The sequence below is a fragment of the Populus nigra genome, chromosome 2 (assembly GCF_951802175.1).
Source record: "Populus nigra chromosome 2, ddPopNigr1.1, whole genome shotgun sequence".
In the NCBI taxonomy this organism is placed as follows: domain Eukaryota; kingdom Viridiplantae; phylum Streptophyta; class Magnoliopsida; order Malpighiales; family Salicaceae; genus Populus; species Populus nigra.
This window is the reverse complement of record NC_084853.1, coordinates 44,986,612-45,002,855: the sequence shown is the minus strand read 5'-3', so window position 1 is coordinate 45,002,855 and position 16,244 is coordinate 44,986,612. Positions and strand designations below refer to the sequence as shown.

The window sequence follows — 16,244 nt, the reverse complement described above, 5'->3', positions numbered from 1 at the left end:
AAATATTATTTAAACACATTTCTAAAAAAAATATTTTAAAAAATAATCTGTAACAATAACAAATATTATAATTATGACAAGAGGAAAAGCTATTTTTTAAGCCATTTTTTAGGAAGGGCGGTGCTAAATTCATAGGGCATGATAATCATTTTTAAGAAGTTAAACAATGAGAATAATAAAGTTGTTAGTGAATGTAGCATCGACTTTTTAGAAGAAAAAAGTCTCACTTGTTGTGTAATTTTATTTTTTGAAAAAGTGCATATAAGTTTATTTTTTAAAAGAAATAAACTATCAATAATTTTATTCTAATATTTTAAAACTAATAAGTTTAACTTAATATTTTATCTTTTTCAAAAAATTATTTTTAGACACATATTGTACACTTCACATACTTTAAAAAAAATCATTAATTGATTTTTTTAATCTTTATTAAAAAATACTGTAATAAATTTTTTTTTATATCATATTTCTCCACTTGTGAAATAGTTTATAGCTATAATATTTTTTATATTATCATTATTTGTGAATGTTGATTATATCAAAATCAAATTATGATAGTAAAATAGAGCAAAGTATTCTTCATATTTGTAAATCATATTTTTTAACAATATAAAATTTAATGTTCATTAGCATAATTAATGTGTGTCTTGGAAATATTTTTTACAGCCATAAAAATTAACAAGAATAAATCAGGACGATAACAAATCTTTGATTTAAAAAAATCTATAAAAAAATAGGCAAAAAATATTATATTAAAAAAGTAACGTAACAAAACTGATTATAAAGTATTTTTGTAATAAAAAAGATAAATAACAAAATTTTAAACGTATTTTAGAATCTTTTAGGAAAATATAACAAGACACGGACTTGTTAGAAAGAAGAACTTAATAACTAAACTTATTGGTTTAATAAAAATATCATAAAACTTAATGGTCAATTATCTTTAAAAAATGAACTTATCTATATTTTTTCAATTTTTTCCAAGGACGGTAAAGACTCTACTAACTTCTTAGCTAATTATTTCTCTGATCATAAAATATTCTTTTATTATTGACTAAATTTTTTAAAGTGAGCCAAACACAAAAATGAAAAATATTTAATGGTAAAATATTTTTCCAGATATATGAAGGCTAATTCCTTCAATCACCTTTTCTTAAAAGAAACAAGGATGAGAAATAAACTTGAAAGATATGTGCATTGCACTGCTCACCCCCTGCACACAAACCACTATCTTTCTTATTTTTGGTCTCTCTATAGTTTCTCAAACATACAGTCATTACTTTTAAAAAGAAAGATTGTTAGCGAGGTCAAGCTCATAATTGGGATGGAGTGGAATGATGTTAACCAGTACTTACCAAATCTTCTTACATATTGGTTTTTTAGAGAGATTGTGGGCTTGTTGCATTGAAAAATGAAGGAAAAAACAGAAAGAAGAAAGAAGGAGAAACGGTGTTTGAACATATAATAGAAGAAGAATCTACATTAAAATCATATAATTGTATGGTTTTGATCGCAAGCTGAGTAGAAATTAATTTTAGTTTTTCTCTCAGTTTTTCTTTTTTCTTGAAAAAAGGAGGCCTTCAAAGTATTATAACCAGAACATGTCACAAGCTGACTGTTTACATAAACACATTTCTTCATACGAACTTTCGTATTGTTCTTGTAATTCTGTGGTAGAAGACTTTGATTGGCCTGCTGATATTTCGATGAATGATTGCAAGTTTTCTTACTCCAGGGACTGATATGGATCTTCTAGTGAGACACGGGGTTCTGAAATTGCGTCTCTGTACAAAATTGAAGACGTATTTTGACTTCCCGACATTTTATTGGTTATCCAAGCTTCCAAGAAAGGCCCCACACAAAGTTCCACCAATCAGAAAATACCGAAAAGGTCAGCTGAAATTCCCTCTCCTCAACGTGTATAAAAAAAGCCCCTATCTCCCTCCACTCTACCATCAAATGCAGCATAAACACTTGAAATCCATTTGAGCCTCCTCGAGTACAAAGACAGTATCTGTGCAGAGAAGAGAAATAGAGCAGAGCAGAATGGCTGAAAACCTTAGGGAAAATCCTGCTTTCGAAAAAGAAAGGTTAGTCTAAATTAAATTTCTTTGCTTTGTTTCCTTTTTGTTTTTGTAAGCCCTTCCCTTTCTCTTTCTTGTATTAATGCTTCCTTCACTTTGATCTCTATTTTTCCAGTCAAGGAATTAGCCTCTTAAATTGTCTTTGATTTTTGCGTGCTTAGCGATTTTAATTTTTGTTGTGATGGCAGCATTATTGTGCAGCATGGAATATTTGCCCTCTTGGTTGGGACGCTAAACAATCAAATCCAAGTGAAGTACCAATCAATTAAAGGCTCTCCATTTGACAGCCACGACGTTATTATGTCAATTTTCCTTGTTGCTCTGTTTATATATGCCACGGCATCGGTGGCCGAAGTTATGCTCCGAGCTCGAGAATCAACTTACCGCACAATGGTTGGCAATCTCCGACTCTTTGCCAGTGCTCTTGCTGCGATATTGCTTCTATCTATTCTTGCTCCACTTCTGGGGTGCGTTATTTCCGTCGTATGGGCCTGTTTATTTATCGGAGTCGCCTATGAATCAAGCCGAGAGTTGTCCAACATTTTAAGCCAGTTAACTAATAAGTTACTAGACATGTTGTCCAGGCTAATGGCATGCGTGAGGAGCCGCAAGGAGGAACCAAATCAGCCACGTGTCTAGCTCACTACATGTCCTAAGATCGAGTAAATGGCAAGGGGATATACTTTTTTTTCTTTTTGTAAAACAAAGCATCGCATGTTTGAAGAGGAAGATTTGAGAAGACGTTGACTACGAGGAATTTACTTGGCATGTAAAAAATGTAATGAAATAAGAATTTTTGATGTTGGAATAAGATTGAAAGAAAAATTGATCTTGTTTATTTACATGATCTCTGGCTTACATGATCTTGTTTATATATTATTTTGATGTTGGAATAAAAATTGATTTTATAAAATATAATTTAAAACTTTTGCTAAGAAATTGAAAGCCGAAAAAGTGAAATTGAAATAAAAATAGTCTTCTTTCGAGCACGGCAAACTTCAATTAAAAATATGGAAAAACCAAAAAAGCCCATTCTTGCCTGAGCTAGGTCGGGCCTATTAAAAAAAACTAGTGTTGGGGTGGTATTGTGTCCGCCCCCCAAAGTTTCAAACTCATATTCTCAATATTACTCCCACACATTAATTGTTGAGTTACAGCACTAATAAACCATTAAACAAATGATTTAAAAAATACATATATTAACTTTGTTTATTATTACTCCCACACATTATAATCTCTTTGGAAGCTAGACTCGATCCGCCACGTGGACGGATCTAATATTTGGCACGTGATCCGTGGATCTACTGCAAGGAAAAAAAAATAAAAATACCCTCATCTACTCACTACAAGGAAAATCAGCTGCACTTAGAGAATTAATTTAATATTTAGGTAAGTTTAGGATTATTTTCATATGGTGGTTGCATATGGAATATTGTCAAATTAAACAATATAACTAAATAAGCTTAAGTGTTTACTGTGCACCCACACTTATTTCACAGCTCACTCTTGTATTCATGGACTTTCTTTTTTTTCTTTTCTTTTTATATTATTATTTTGGTAATTGAACTATATTTATTTGCAATTTCTTCGGCTAAGTCAAGTGAGCATGTTTTTACATGGTTGTATCATTTTTTATTTGCATGCTCTTGTTGATCTAATATGTCATGTATTATTTTAATGTTGAAATACAAAATAACTTTACAAAATAGATTTTTAAATTATTGCTAAAAAATTAAAAGGTGAGGGATCTAAATTGAAATAAAAATAGTCCTCGCTCATGTAAAGCATGACAAACTTCATTTTGGCCCTCCAAGTTTTGCTTTTTGCAATTTTAATCTTTGTTCTTTTAGTTATTTATATCTAGGCTCTAAACTATATTTTTACTAAATTTCGACCCTTGAACTTTTATACATGTGAGAGAAAGTCATCATGTAACAAAGACGGTAGATGAAAATATTTGGTTAACCATATTTTGATTATAAAAAAATAATGATTTTGATATCAATAAGTTCCTCTCCTATAATAAAGTTTATTATATATAGTGTTTATGCATTAAAAAGTAGATCATAGAACATGAATATTTTTTATTTAGTTTGATTTTTATTTTTTTTAGTGATTTTAAAGTGTTTTTTTGTTAGGAATTAAGGGATCCAAAACTTGAACCTTGCTTCTTCTTTTTTATTATCAAAGATGATTGAAATCAGTAATGGTAGCAACAACTCTCTTATCTAGATGAACAAAAAAAATATTATTAATTTTCTCCATGCCTTTTATTTTTGTTAAGTTTGCAAGAGATGAATTATTATTAATCAATCAATACTCTAATAGGCGTGTAGCTTTTTCCATGCCTTTTATTTTTGTTGTACTTACATATTATAACGCTTTAATTTTTTGTTTTGAGCTGTTTTTTTTTGTTTTTTTTATGCTTTTTGAGTTTTTTTTGCTTTTTTTTTCTTTTAATAATTTTTATTTAATTTAGTTTGTTAATGTTAAAATTTTTTTATTTAGTTGTCAGACTTTCATGACATGGATCCCGGGTTTAACAAATTAACTTGGTTTGACGAGTTAACCCGGAATTTTTTTTTTGCTTTTTTTTATTTTTAATTAATTTTTTTCGTTTACTTTAGTTTGTTAATGTTAAATTTCTTTCTATTTAATTATCAGACTTTCATCACACATATCCCAGGTTTGACGGGTTAACCTGGTTTCACGGGTGAACCCAGTTAATTATGGGTTGACCCTTCAATTGTTTTATGTTTTTTTTTATTTCAATAATTTTTTTATTTAATTTAGTTTGTTGATATTAATTTTTTTTTATTTAGTTATGAGACTTCCATGACACGGATCTCAGGTTTGTCCAGTTAATTTAGATTTTTTTTTTCCTTTTTCTTCATTAATTTTTTTCTTCCTATAGGCTTTTTTCTGTGTGTTTTTTTTTCTTTTTAATTATTTTTTTTGTTTAATTTAGTTCATTAATATTAAAAAATTTTTTATTTAGTTATCGCACTCTGATTTGGCTTGATTCAGCGGGTTAACCCACTTGATTCAGATTTTTTTTTCTTTTTCTTTGTTAGTGTTTTTTCTTCTAATTTCATCTTTTAATATTGTAAGCATAACCAAAAGAGATCAACCTTTTAGTTATAGGTTTTTTTTGTTGCTTTTTTCTTTGATTTTTTTAATTAATGTTTTTTTTGTAAATTGAGTTTGTTAATATTAATTTTTTTTCCATTTAGTTATCAGAATCTCATGACATAGATCCCAAGTTTAATTGATTAACCTGGTTTGGCGGGTTAAACTAGTTGATTCAATTTTACAGTACACTGTGAAAATGTTGATGCTTTTAGTTTCTTTTATTGGTTTTTTTCTTTGTTTCTTTGTTTTTTAATTATTTTTTTAATTTTTTTCTTAATATTTATTTTTTATTTAATTATCAGACTTTTATGACACGGATTCCAAGTTTGACGGGTTAACCTGGTTTTCCGAGTTAGCCCAGTTGATTCAAATTTTTTTTTCTTCATTAGTTTTTTTCTTCCTATAGGTTTTTTTCTCTTTTCTTTTTTCCTTTTTAATTAATCTCTTTTATTAATTTAGTTCATTAATAATAATTTTTTTTTCTATTTAGTTATCACACTTTCATGACACGAATCTCAGGTTTGACGGGTTAACCAGTTGATTCAATTTTTTTTCTTTTTTCTTATTAGTTTTTTTTTCAATTTCATCTTTTAATATTATATGCATTCTATAGTGAAAAGGTTGACGCCTTTAGTTTTTTTTTTTTTTTTTTTTTTTTTGCCTTTCATTATGGACTGCGCAGTGCAGTCCACGGTGAAAAGGCTGATGCTTTTTTTCTTTTATTAAATTTTTTTATTTAGTGTGTTTATATTAAAAATTTTTCTATTTAGTTATCAAATTTTTCTGACATGGATCTCAGGTTTGACAGATTAACCCAATTAATTTAGATTTTTTTTCTTCATTAGTTTTTTTCTTCTTATAGGTTTTTTTTCTTTTTAATTAATATTTTTTATTTAATTTAGTTCACTAATATTTAATTTTTTTCTATTTATTTATCGGCTAATACCTTTAGTTTTTCCTTTTTTTCCTTTTTCCTTTTTTGTCTTTTTTATACCTTTGACTTAGGACTGTATAGTGAAAAGACAAGTGCCTTTTGATTGCTTTTTTTTTCTTTTTAATTAATTTCTTTCATTTAATTTAGTTTATTAATGTTAATTTTTTTTCTATTTAGTTATCAAACTTTCATGACACGGATCCCGGGTTTGACGATTTAACCTGGTTTGATAGGCTAGCCCAGTTAATTCAAATTTTTTCTTTTTAATTAATTTATTTAATTATCATACTTTTATGACACAACCTTGCAGCTAGACCCATATCCAAGGTTATTGGGTCTGGTATTGCAGGCAAACCTATATCCAGAGCTATTGGGTCTGGTATTGGAGTCAGACTCACATCTAAGGTTATTGGGTATGGTATTGCAACCAGACCCACTTAAATTTGGGTCAAGTAAGTTTAATATTATTATTAATATGATAAATATTATTATTGGGTTAGGCGTTGTAGCTAAACCCAAGATTCTTAGATATAATTTTACAGAAAAATCTAATACTTTTAAATTTTAGCTTTTTTTAATATTTTTTTATGTAAAAAAAAATTAATCCGCAATATTGCACATTTCATGAAACTAGTATATTAAATAATACTCTAAAAGGCATGGGGAAAGCACTGTAGCTTCCCCATGCCTTTCACTTATTAATATTATATTATATTATATTATAGAATTGTCATTTTTTTTTGTTTTTATTTATTTTGGTTTTTTTAATGAAATTTTTTTTGTTTGATTTAGTTTGTTAATATTAATTTTTTTTTTATTTAATTATCAACTTTTCATGATACGGATCTCGGATTTGATGGGTTAACCTGATTTGACGAGCTAAGCCGAATTTTTTTTCTTTTAATTAATTTTTTTCGTTTAGTTTAGTTTATTAATGTTAAATTTCTTTATATTTGATTATCAGACTTTCATGACACGTATCCTGGGTTTGACATGTTAACTTGGTTTGATAGGTTAACCCATTTAATTCTGGGTAAACCCGTCAATTTTTTTTCTATTTAGTTATCAAACTTTCATGACGCGAATCCCAGGTTTTACGGGTTAACCTGATTTGAAGAATTGATCTAATTAATTCATATTTTTTTTTCTTCATTATTTTTTTTCTTCCTGTTGATTTTTTTATTTATTTTTTTCTTTTTAATTAATCTATTTAATTATTATACTTTTATGACACGATCTTATAGCCAGACTCACATCCAATATTCTTGGGTCTGGTGTTGCAGTCAGACTCACTTAAACTTGAGTCATGCAAGTTCAATGCTATTATTAATATTATAAATATTACTCTTGGGTTAGGCGTTGCAGTCAAATTCAAGACTCTTGTGTATAGCTTTGCAGAAAAACCCAAAACTTTTAAATTTTAGTTTTTTTTAATTTTTTAAAAAATTTATACAAAAAAAAATAACATGCAGCATCGCGCGGGATATATAACTAGTATATATATATATATTTCGTGACCATTGCAATGATTTTTTTTCTCTTTTCAAATTAGCTATTGCTACGAAGTTGATATTTTAGCGAGAAGCTAGGATTAATTAATTTCTAGCAATCCCAGGACGCCGGCTTTTGAAAAATACGTCTTTGACAAAATTGACAAAACGAAAGACGTCTTGTGAAGACCCCGCCCATTTGCGGGGTCAACTATGATCCGAGATTTTAACCTTTTCCCTCTCCTATAAAAAGCCCCCTTTGTCTAGAGCTGAGAGCTCCAAATCCCAAAGACAACATCTCTCTAGCAAAGGAAAGCTGCAGAAAATGGCAGAAAACCACTCGCCTAGTCTTGGTTTCAAAGGAGACAGGTGACAACAGACCCTCTTGCCTTTAATATTTTTTTCATCAAGTTCACAGGGATTCAAATTAAATTCCCTTTGCCCTTTATTTCACCGTTTTCAATTCTTGTGTTTAAGTAATTTTAATTTTGTTATGATGACAGTATCGTAGCGCAGCATGCCATTTTTGCCCTGCTCATGGACACGTTAAGCAATCACATCCAAGTGAAATACCAGTCAATGCCAGTTTCTCCATTTGACACCCACAAGAGGGTCATGCTAGCATTTTTTTGTTGCTCTGTTTATATACGCACGACATCAGTGGCCGAGGTTATACTCCGGACGCAGAAATCATTCCACCAGAGACTTGTCGGCAATATTCGCCTCTTTACTGGCGCCCTTGCTACAATTCTGCTTCTAGTGACTCTTTCCCTGATTGTGTCCTGCGTCATTTCTGTCGTGTGGACCTGTTTATTTGTGAAGTTAACATATGAATCATGTCAGGATCTCTGCCAATTGCTAAGCCAAACCACTAATGAGGTGCTGGGCATGTTGAAAAAGCTAATTGCAATTGTGAGGAGCCCCAAAGAGAAACCAAACCAGCCGAATGTGTAGGTCATAACAAGTCCGGAGACAGATTAGGATAGTGTTAAATCATTGACTTGTTGCTCCTGTCCGCTTTTTGTAATTTATATTGTGAAGATATATTGTTTTTCTAACGCAGAAGAGAACTAGATAAAGGATAGGATGTCCTTCCTTGGCATATGGAAATTGAAGTATTGATACTTTTTATGGGCCTTTTCTTCTTTTTGTTTGTATGAGGAATGAGACTAAAGTTATCTGAGCTAGATTTAGTTGGTGGTCGTCGAGATCTTGTAAAAATTTCAATTTGGTTCTTATATTTTTCAAATTATATTTACATGGTTCTTCTTCTTCTTCTTCTTCTTCTTCTTTTTTCAAAATAATTTTGCTATAAAAAAAATATTTTTATTATTTTTTAGTTCTTAGTTTGAGATAAGAAAAAAAATCTCATTGGATTTTGGCAATAAAAAAAAATTAACGTTGACATTGATTATGTTACTTTGTTTGTTTTTGCGTTTTAAAATTTTTTGAAAAAAATTATTATTATTTTTGCTTAAAATTAATTTTTTTGGTGTTTTTAGATCATTTTGATGTGCTGATGTTAAAAATAATTTTTTAAAAATAAAAAAAATTATATTGATGTATTTTCAAGTAAAAATCACTTTAAAAAATAATCCACAATCTCAAACATGCTTTAAAATAATCGATTTTGGTGTTAACGAGTTCTTAAGTGTTTTCTACTTAAATGATTTTTTACCTTAAAATTATTTGAAAACCAAATTTAAGTTCAAGAAGCTATTTAGTTTTCGGTTTGATTTGAGATTTTTATGTAGTATTTTAGATTATTTAAGGTCATGATGATTTTTATCAAGGTGTTTAGAATTTTCTCTAGATATTTTGAGTTAAAATGAACTTATATGTTAAAAAATCATGAACATTAATTTTTTACTAATTACATTGGCTGGAATATAGAGAAAAGTAAACGCATGTATTATCAGACTTTATTCTTCAACAATATTTGGGGTGAATGTCGTTTGCCTCATTAATTTTTTTTTTAAAGGGCTTGCGCTGGCCTAACTTTCCATGCCAAACAATGCTTTGCCACTTTTGTTTTGTTTTGTTTTTTTCTCCTAACTTAGCTTTTAAAAAATGATGCTTTTTTATATGTATTTTTAAAAATAAATTTTTATTTTTATTTAATTTAACACCCCTTCTATCTTTTTATCTTGCTATTTTTAAATAATGGTTGCCATACATATTTAATTTATGAAGAGTTTATTATAATTCATCTATAATATCTTTTATGTTTTATATAAATAAAATTTATTTTTAAAAATAAAAAATATTTTATTTTTTAATAATATTTTTAATAAGGGCAATATTGCTTGATATTTTTTCATCTTTGATTTTATTCAATCAATTTCATGTGTGTTTATTTTTACTATTATTTTATTAAAGAGAAAATTGATTTTAATAAATATAGTTATTAAATATAACCCGGTCGATAATTTATGTTGTGAAATCAAATATTTTAAATTATTTTTATCTTTTAATTTTTCTAATTATATTTTTAGTTATTATTAATAATTTTTTTAATGGATAAGTCACGCTCACGCAGATAATTAAAACAGAGTAGAATTGTGCTTGGCAATTACCAAATCAACTTCGTCTACTTCTTTTCTTGTATATAACAGTTTCAATATGATTTTTTTAAAAAATATTATTTGAATTTATAATCGAACAAAACAAAAACCCTTTTTTGACCTCCCCGCCCAATCTCTCTTTTCTATCATTTAATTTTATTAATCACCTTTATCTATTTAGATCAGAGTTATCAAATATGATTGAAATCTTGGTTCATAGATCTATCAGATGAATTATAAAATAACAATGTTTTAGTTCACTTAATCGATATATTTTGCATAAAGAAATCATTAAAACTAACCCAAACAAGATTTACTTGGACTTAATCAAATCAATTAGATTATAAATTCACATAATTGTATTTGGCCTCGTCATCAACTACAGGTTTAATTTAAAAATAAACCTAACTCGAAACATTATCCAAATCAAACTACTGAACCAAACGAGTTTGATAACTTTAGCCTGTAATCTTTCCGAAAGCAATTCCACGAGTCGACCGATGGTGGATCTTCGGTTCACGATGGGCTTTCAGGGACCAAGACATTTTGTGGATGTCTTATCCAAAATGGGGAGGTGCAACTTGCGGCCCATTCTCTCACGAGGTTTCGATCGCTATTAGGCAGCAGAGAGCCTGTGCTTTGAAAATCTTACCGGGTCCACGTGGCAGTCACCAAGCCATTGATGCCCACCTTTCTCTCATGCGTGGATAATGTCTACAGAGCATGGACTTTGAAACGAGCTGGTGTGAAGTGGAGGAGTATTCGTCTTTGACTATAAACAGTGCAATACGTCTGGACGCTTCATATCCAAGAGGACGTCCCAAGCGTTTTTCTAGCTCCTCTTTCCCCCCTCCACCAGGAGACCAATACAAAGACACCTCTATGGTGTTGATAAAAAATTTAATCACTGTGAAATTAAATATTAATTGGTTTTGAAAACTACCGGATCTCGCTTGAAAAATTAAAACCCGAGTGAATTTCTAATCATTCTTGTAGTCCTGTCAAGTTTGGTGACGAGTGCCCATTTTTTTTTAACAAGTAGACGAAGATAATATTTTAGCGAACGCTAGGATTCTTTAATTTTTATTTAGCTCAAGACGCCGGGTTTCGAAAAAACGTCCTAAGGAGTAAAGACGTCTCGAAGACCCACACTCGAATTGACTTTTATTTTCCTCCACTAGGAAGCTCCAGCTTTTCGCCTATAAAAAGGACGAGGCCCTGCTCCTCTTCGACTATCCGGGGAACCAGCTCAATTTTGAAGACATCTCCGTAGAAAAGGAAAGCAGAAGAAAATGGCTGCAAACCACAGGCCAAATCTTGGTTTCGAGAGAGACAGGTTCTTTTAAATCTCTTTGCTTTCTTCTTCATCTTCTTTTCTTTTACTTAATTATTTAATCAAGTTAGTACGAATTTCCTTTTCTTACCCATTAACTTCCTCGACAACAGAAGAAAAGTTATATATATACACACTGTTTTGTAATATGATCTTGCTGCAGCAATTTTAATTTTGTTAATGGTGACAGCATCGCTGTGCATCATGGAGTCTTCGCTCTGCTCGTGGACACATTAAATAAACAGATCCAAGTGAAATACCAATCCATGCCCACTTCTCCATACGATACTAACAAGTGGGTCATGTCAGCATTTTTGGCGGCTCTATTTGTATACGCGACAGCATCGGTGGCCGAGGCCATACCGCGGAGCCAGGAATCAGTTTACCAGAGGCTTGCCGGCAACATCCGCCTCTTTGCCAGCGCCCTTGCTACAGTTTTCCTTCTGGTGCTTCTTATCCCAGCTTGGGGGTAGTGTATCATTTCTGTTCCGTGGATTTGTTTATTTGTGTCAAGAATTCTACCAATTGCTAAGCCGAGCATGTACTGACATGCTGGAAAAGCTATTTGAAGGTGAGAGGAGCCGTAAAGAGGACCCAAGCAAGTCAGCAGAAAGTGTGGCATTGTATTAAATGATTGCCTTCGATTCACTTGCTTCCGCCCACCCATTCTCTTCACATGTATTCTTAGATTGTCAAGATACGTTGTATTTGTTGCTGTACAAGAGAATTGAATAGAGAAGAGGTCACTTTTTCTGTGACCGGTGTATTCTTTTTGCACATATGGGTCTATCAAAGTTCTCTTAGCTAGATTTATTAGCCATGGTTAACCTGCTAATCACTACCAAAAGCTTTGATGGTCAGCAAGCTTGTAGAGAGGAGCTACTTACGAAGTGTGTGCTGGAGCCCCAACCTAAAACGTTCCTCGTCCTTCAAAATGCAACGTTAGCAAATGGCAAGACTTGGAGTCCTGGAGGTTTCTATCCTTTAGTGGTTGCGTGAGAGAGATGCTCTACTTATGGGCCGGGCTTATATTTTGATTTAAACAAACTTTTAAATGAACCTCAGGCTCAGCCCGTGAACAATATAATTTAGACTGAGTGCATGGGGCATGGACCTCCTGGTGGACCAAGAATCCCACCTTGGTGCCATGCTTACTGTTTAGACATAGAAAGATATCCACATTAGAAGGCTAGAGTTTGTTTTTCATAATAAAGGAGAATTGGTGTTCTCACTCCTTTGAACTCTATCTCCTGCTGCTGCTTCTTTTCTTGTTTTTTTTTTTTTTTTTAAAAAGTGATATGTGACCTTTTGATAATCCACTTTAAATTAATTAGAGTAACTGGTTCTTATTGATTCATATTCATACACAATCTAATTCAAATATCAATCTGGTTTAATAATTGATTTTTCAATTAAACTAGCATATTTAATCCAAGAAAATTAGTTAGCCTTTTGCTTAACAAGACAACTTATTCACATAAGATGCTAGTTGAAAGGCTCATTCAGAGCTGTTGTATAAAATAGGATGATTGAAAAAAAAATGTTAAACGATTTCTTTATAATTTTCTAGAGACTAACTAGAGAGATATCATACTTCACCACTTCTCTCTTTCCCCCTTTATTTTTCCAAATAAAAAAGACACGTCGACTTAGTGATAAGCAGAGGGCAGCACCAAATCCTTTTGACTACATTTTCACTTGCGAGGCTGGTTATACGCCAAGTGATGATTGCTAAATGGCCTATATAAATAATCATAATAATATAGTCGCCAAAGCAATGTTGCGGGTTAAATTATTATTTTTTAAAATATAAAAAATATTTAGATATTTTTAATATAATTTTAATAAAAAAATATATAGAAATTAATTAGATGTGACTTCGTTGACTTAACACATATAAAAAAAACTTAAATAACTAATAAAAATATAGTTTAACTCGAAAAAAAATCAAAATAACATCTTTTTTCAAGTATAGAAACAATAACTCATTAGATTGATTCGGATTAACTTGGATTAAACTGTAAATTTACTACTCAAGACATGAGACTCTAATAACCCTATAGAAAATAAATAAAAAATATATATTAAACCCGAATCTCAATCAACCTAGTGTTGAAAAATAAAATTGAAAACGAAATTCAACTAAAAAAATAAGTTGAGTAGGTCATTAGACCGGGACAACTCTATAAAAAGCAAATTAAAACAAATTATGAAACTCAATTTACAATCAACCCAAAATTAAAGGATGAAGTTAAAATAAATTAATTAAAAAAATAACATAAAAAACACCTAAGTCAACCGAATAAACTCGGGATCCAAGTCATGAAACCATGATAACTTTATAAAACACAAACTAAAACAAATTATGAAGTCTAATTCTTAATTAATTCAATATTGAAGGATGAGATTAAAAATAAAATCAATTAAAAATGAACCAAAAAAAACCTAGGTTAACCAACTTAACCCGCAACACGGGTTATAAGACCGTGATAACCCCATAAAAAAAATAAAAAACAAATTATGAATCTCAATTCTTAATAAATCTAATGTTAAAGGATTAAATTGAAAATAAAATCAAATAAAAAAAAACAAAAACAATGATCTAAATTAACTCAGGTTGAACTGTCAAACCTAGATAAGGGGACCTAGATAATTTTATAGAAAACAAATCGAAAAAAATAATATAAAGTCTCATTCTCAATCAAAAATAATATAATTTTCAAACAACCCAATTATATTTGTACCAGAAATTTCACCCTTATTTTTTCTTGCAACAACACAATTGCAAAACTCTTGTATTTCCCTGCCCGATCTTCTTACATATTGGTTTTTTAGAGAGATTGTGGGCTTATTGCATTGAAAAATGAAGGAAAAAACAGAAAGAAGAAAGAAGGAGAAACGGTGTTTGAACATATAATAGAAGAAGAATCTACATTAAAATCATATAATTGTATGGTTTTGATCGCAAGCTGAGTAGAAATTAATTTTAGTTTTTCTCTCAGTTTTTCTTTTTACTTGAAAAAAGGAGGCCTTCAAAGTATTATAACCAAAACATGTCACAAGCTGACTGTTTACATAAACACATTTCTTGATACGAACTTTCGTATTGTTCTTGTAATTCTGTGGTAGAAGACTTTGATTGGCCTGCTGATATTTCGATGAATGATTGCAAGTTTTCTTACTCCAGGGACTGATATGGATCTTCTAGTGAGACACAGGGTTCTGAAATTGCGTCTCTGTACAAAATTGAAGACGTATTTTGACTTCCGACATTTTATTGGTTATCCAAGCTTCCCAGAAAGGCCCCACACAAAGTTCCACCAATCAAAAAATACCAGCCTGCAATCTTCGCCCCTCAACTTATATAAAATGCCCCTTCATCTAGCAGCAAATCCAGCATAAACACTTGAAAACCCATTTAAGCCTCCTCAAGTACAAAGACAGTATCTGTGTAGAGAAGAGAAATAGAGCAGAGCAGAATGGCTGTAAACCCCAGGGAAAATCCTGCTTTCGAAAAAGAAAGGTTAGTCTAAATTAAATTTCTTTTGCTTTGTTTCCTTTATGTTTTTATAAGCCCGTCACTTTCTCTTTCTTGTATTAATGCTTCCTTCACTTTAATCTCTATTTTTCCAGGCAAGGAATTAGCCTCTGAAATTGTCCTTAATTTTTGCGTACTTAGCGATTTTAATTGTTGATGTGATAACAGCATTATTATGCAACATGGAATATTTGCCCTCCTGGTTGGGACGCTAAACAATCAAATCCAAGTGAAGTACCAGTCAATTAAAGGCTCTCCATTCGACAGCCACGACGTTATTATGTCAGTTTTCCTTGTTGCTCTGTTTATATATGCCACGGCATCGGTGGCCGAAGTTATGCTCCGAGCTCGAGAATCAACTTACTACACACTGGTTGGCAATCTCCGACTCTTTGCCAGTGCCCTTGCTGCGATATTGCTTCTAGCTATTCTGGCTCCAATTCTGGGGTGCGTTATTTCCGTCGTATGGGCCTGTTTATTTATCGGAGTCGCCTATGAATCAAGCCGAGACTTGTCCAACATTTTAAGCCAGTTAACCACCAATAAGGTACTAGACATGTTTACCAGGCTATTTCCACGTGTGAGGAGACACGAGGAGGAACTAAATCAGCCACGTGTCTAGCTCACTAGTCCTCAGAATTTAGATACAGTAATTGTCAGAGGAAAATACTTGTTTGGGACTATTTCTGGCTGTTCTCCTCCCCACCCTCTCTGTTTTTTTCTTCTTTTAAAGAAATCTTTGTGTGTTTGAAGAGGAAGATTTGAGAAGATGTTGATTACGAGGAATTTACTTGGCATGTAAAAAATGTAATGAAATAAGATTTTACTTTTTTGCTTTCTCAGACCTTGTTCTTTTATTTATTTATATTTTAATTTTAAATTTTATTTTTATTGCAATTCAATCCTTGAATTTTCATAGATGCCAGAGAAAATCATCATGGAACGGAGACAGGAGAGAAAATATTTGAGAGACTATATTTTGACTATAAATAAATAATTTTGATATAAATAAATTCTTCTTTACGATAAAAATTTAATATAGATGATGTTTATACATTAAAAAGTAAATTAAAGCGCATAAATATTTTTTATTTAATTTAATTTTTGAAGTCATTTTAAGGCTTTTTAGTGTTAAAAATCAAGTGACTCAAAACTCGAACCTCACTTTT

The 16,244-nt window shown here is 30.8% G+C and overlaps 2 protein-coding genes across 2 annotated transcripts; both read left to right on the top strand.

Annotated features, from left to right (window-relative positions):
- The first annotated feature begins 11,398 nt into the window (after window positions 1–11,398).
- Window positions 11,399–12,314, top strand: LOC133681500 (uncharacterized). Its single transcript, XM_062104550.1, has 2 exons — window positions 11,399–11,540; window positions 11,728–12,314. The coding sequence occupies exons 1-2, from the start codon at window positions 11,497–11,499 to the stop codon at window positions 12,008–12,010; spliced, it is 327 nt and encodes a 108-aa protein (XP_061960534.1). The 5' UTR covers window positions 11,399–11,496; the 3' UTR covers window positions 12,011–12,314.
- Window positions 12,315–14,958: 2,644 nt separating this feature from the next.
- Window positions 14,959–15,697, top strand: LOC133683016 (uncharacterized). Its single transcript, XM_062106534.1, has 2 exons — window positions 14,959–15,060; window positions 15,244–15,697. Exons 1-2 carry the CDS (start codon window positions 15,017–15,019, stop codon window positions 15,695–15,697), a joined length of 498 nt encoding a protein of 165 aa, XP_061962518.1. The 5' UTR covers window positions 14,959–15,016.
- Window positions 15,698–16,244: the final 547 nt, after the last annotated feature.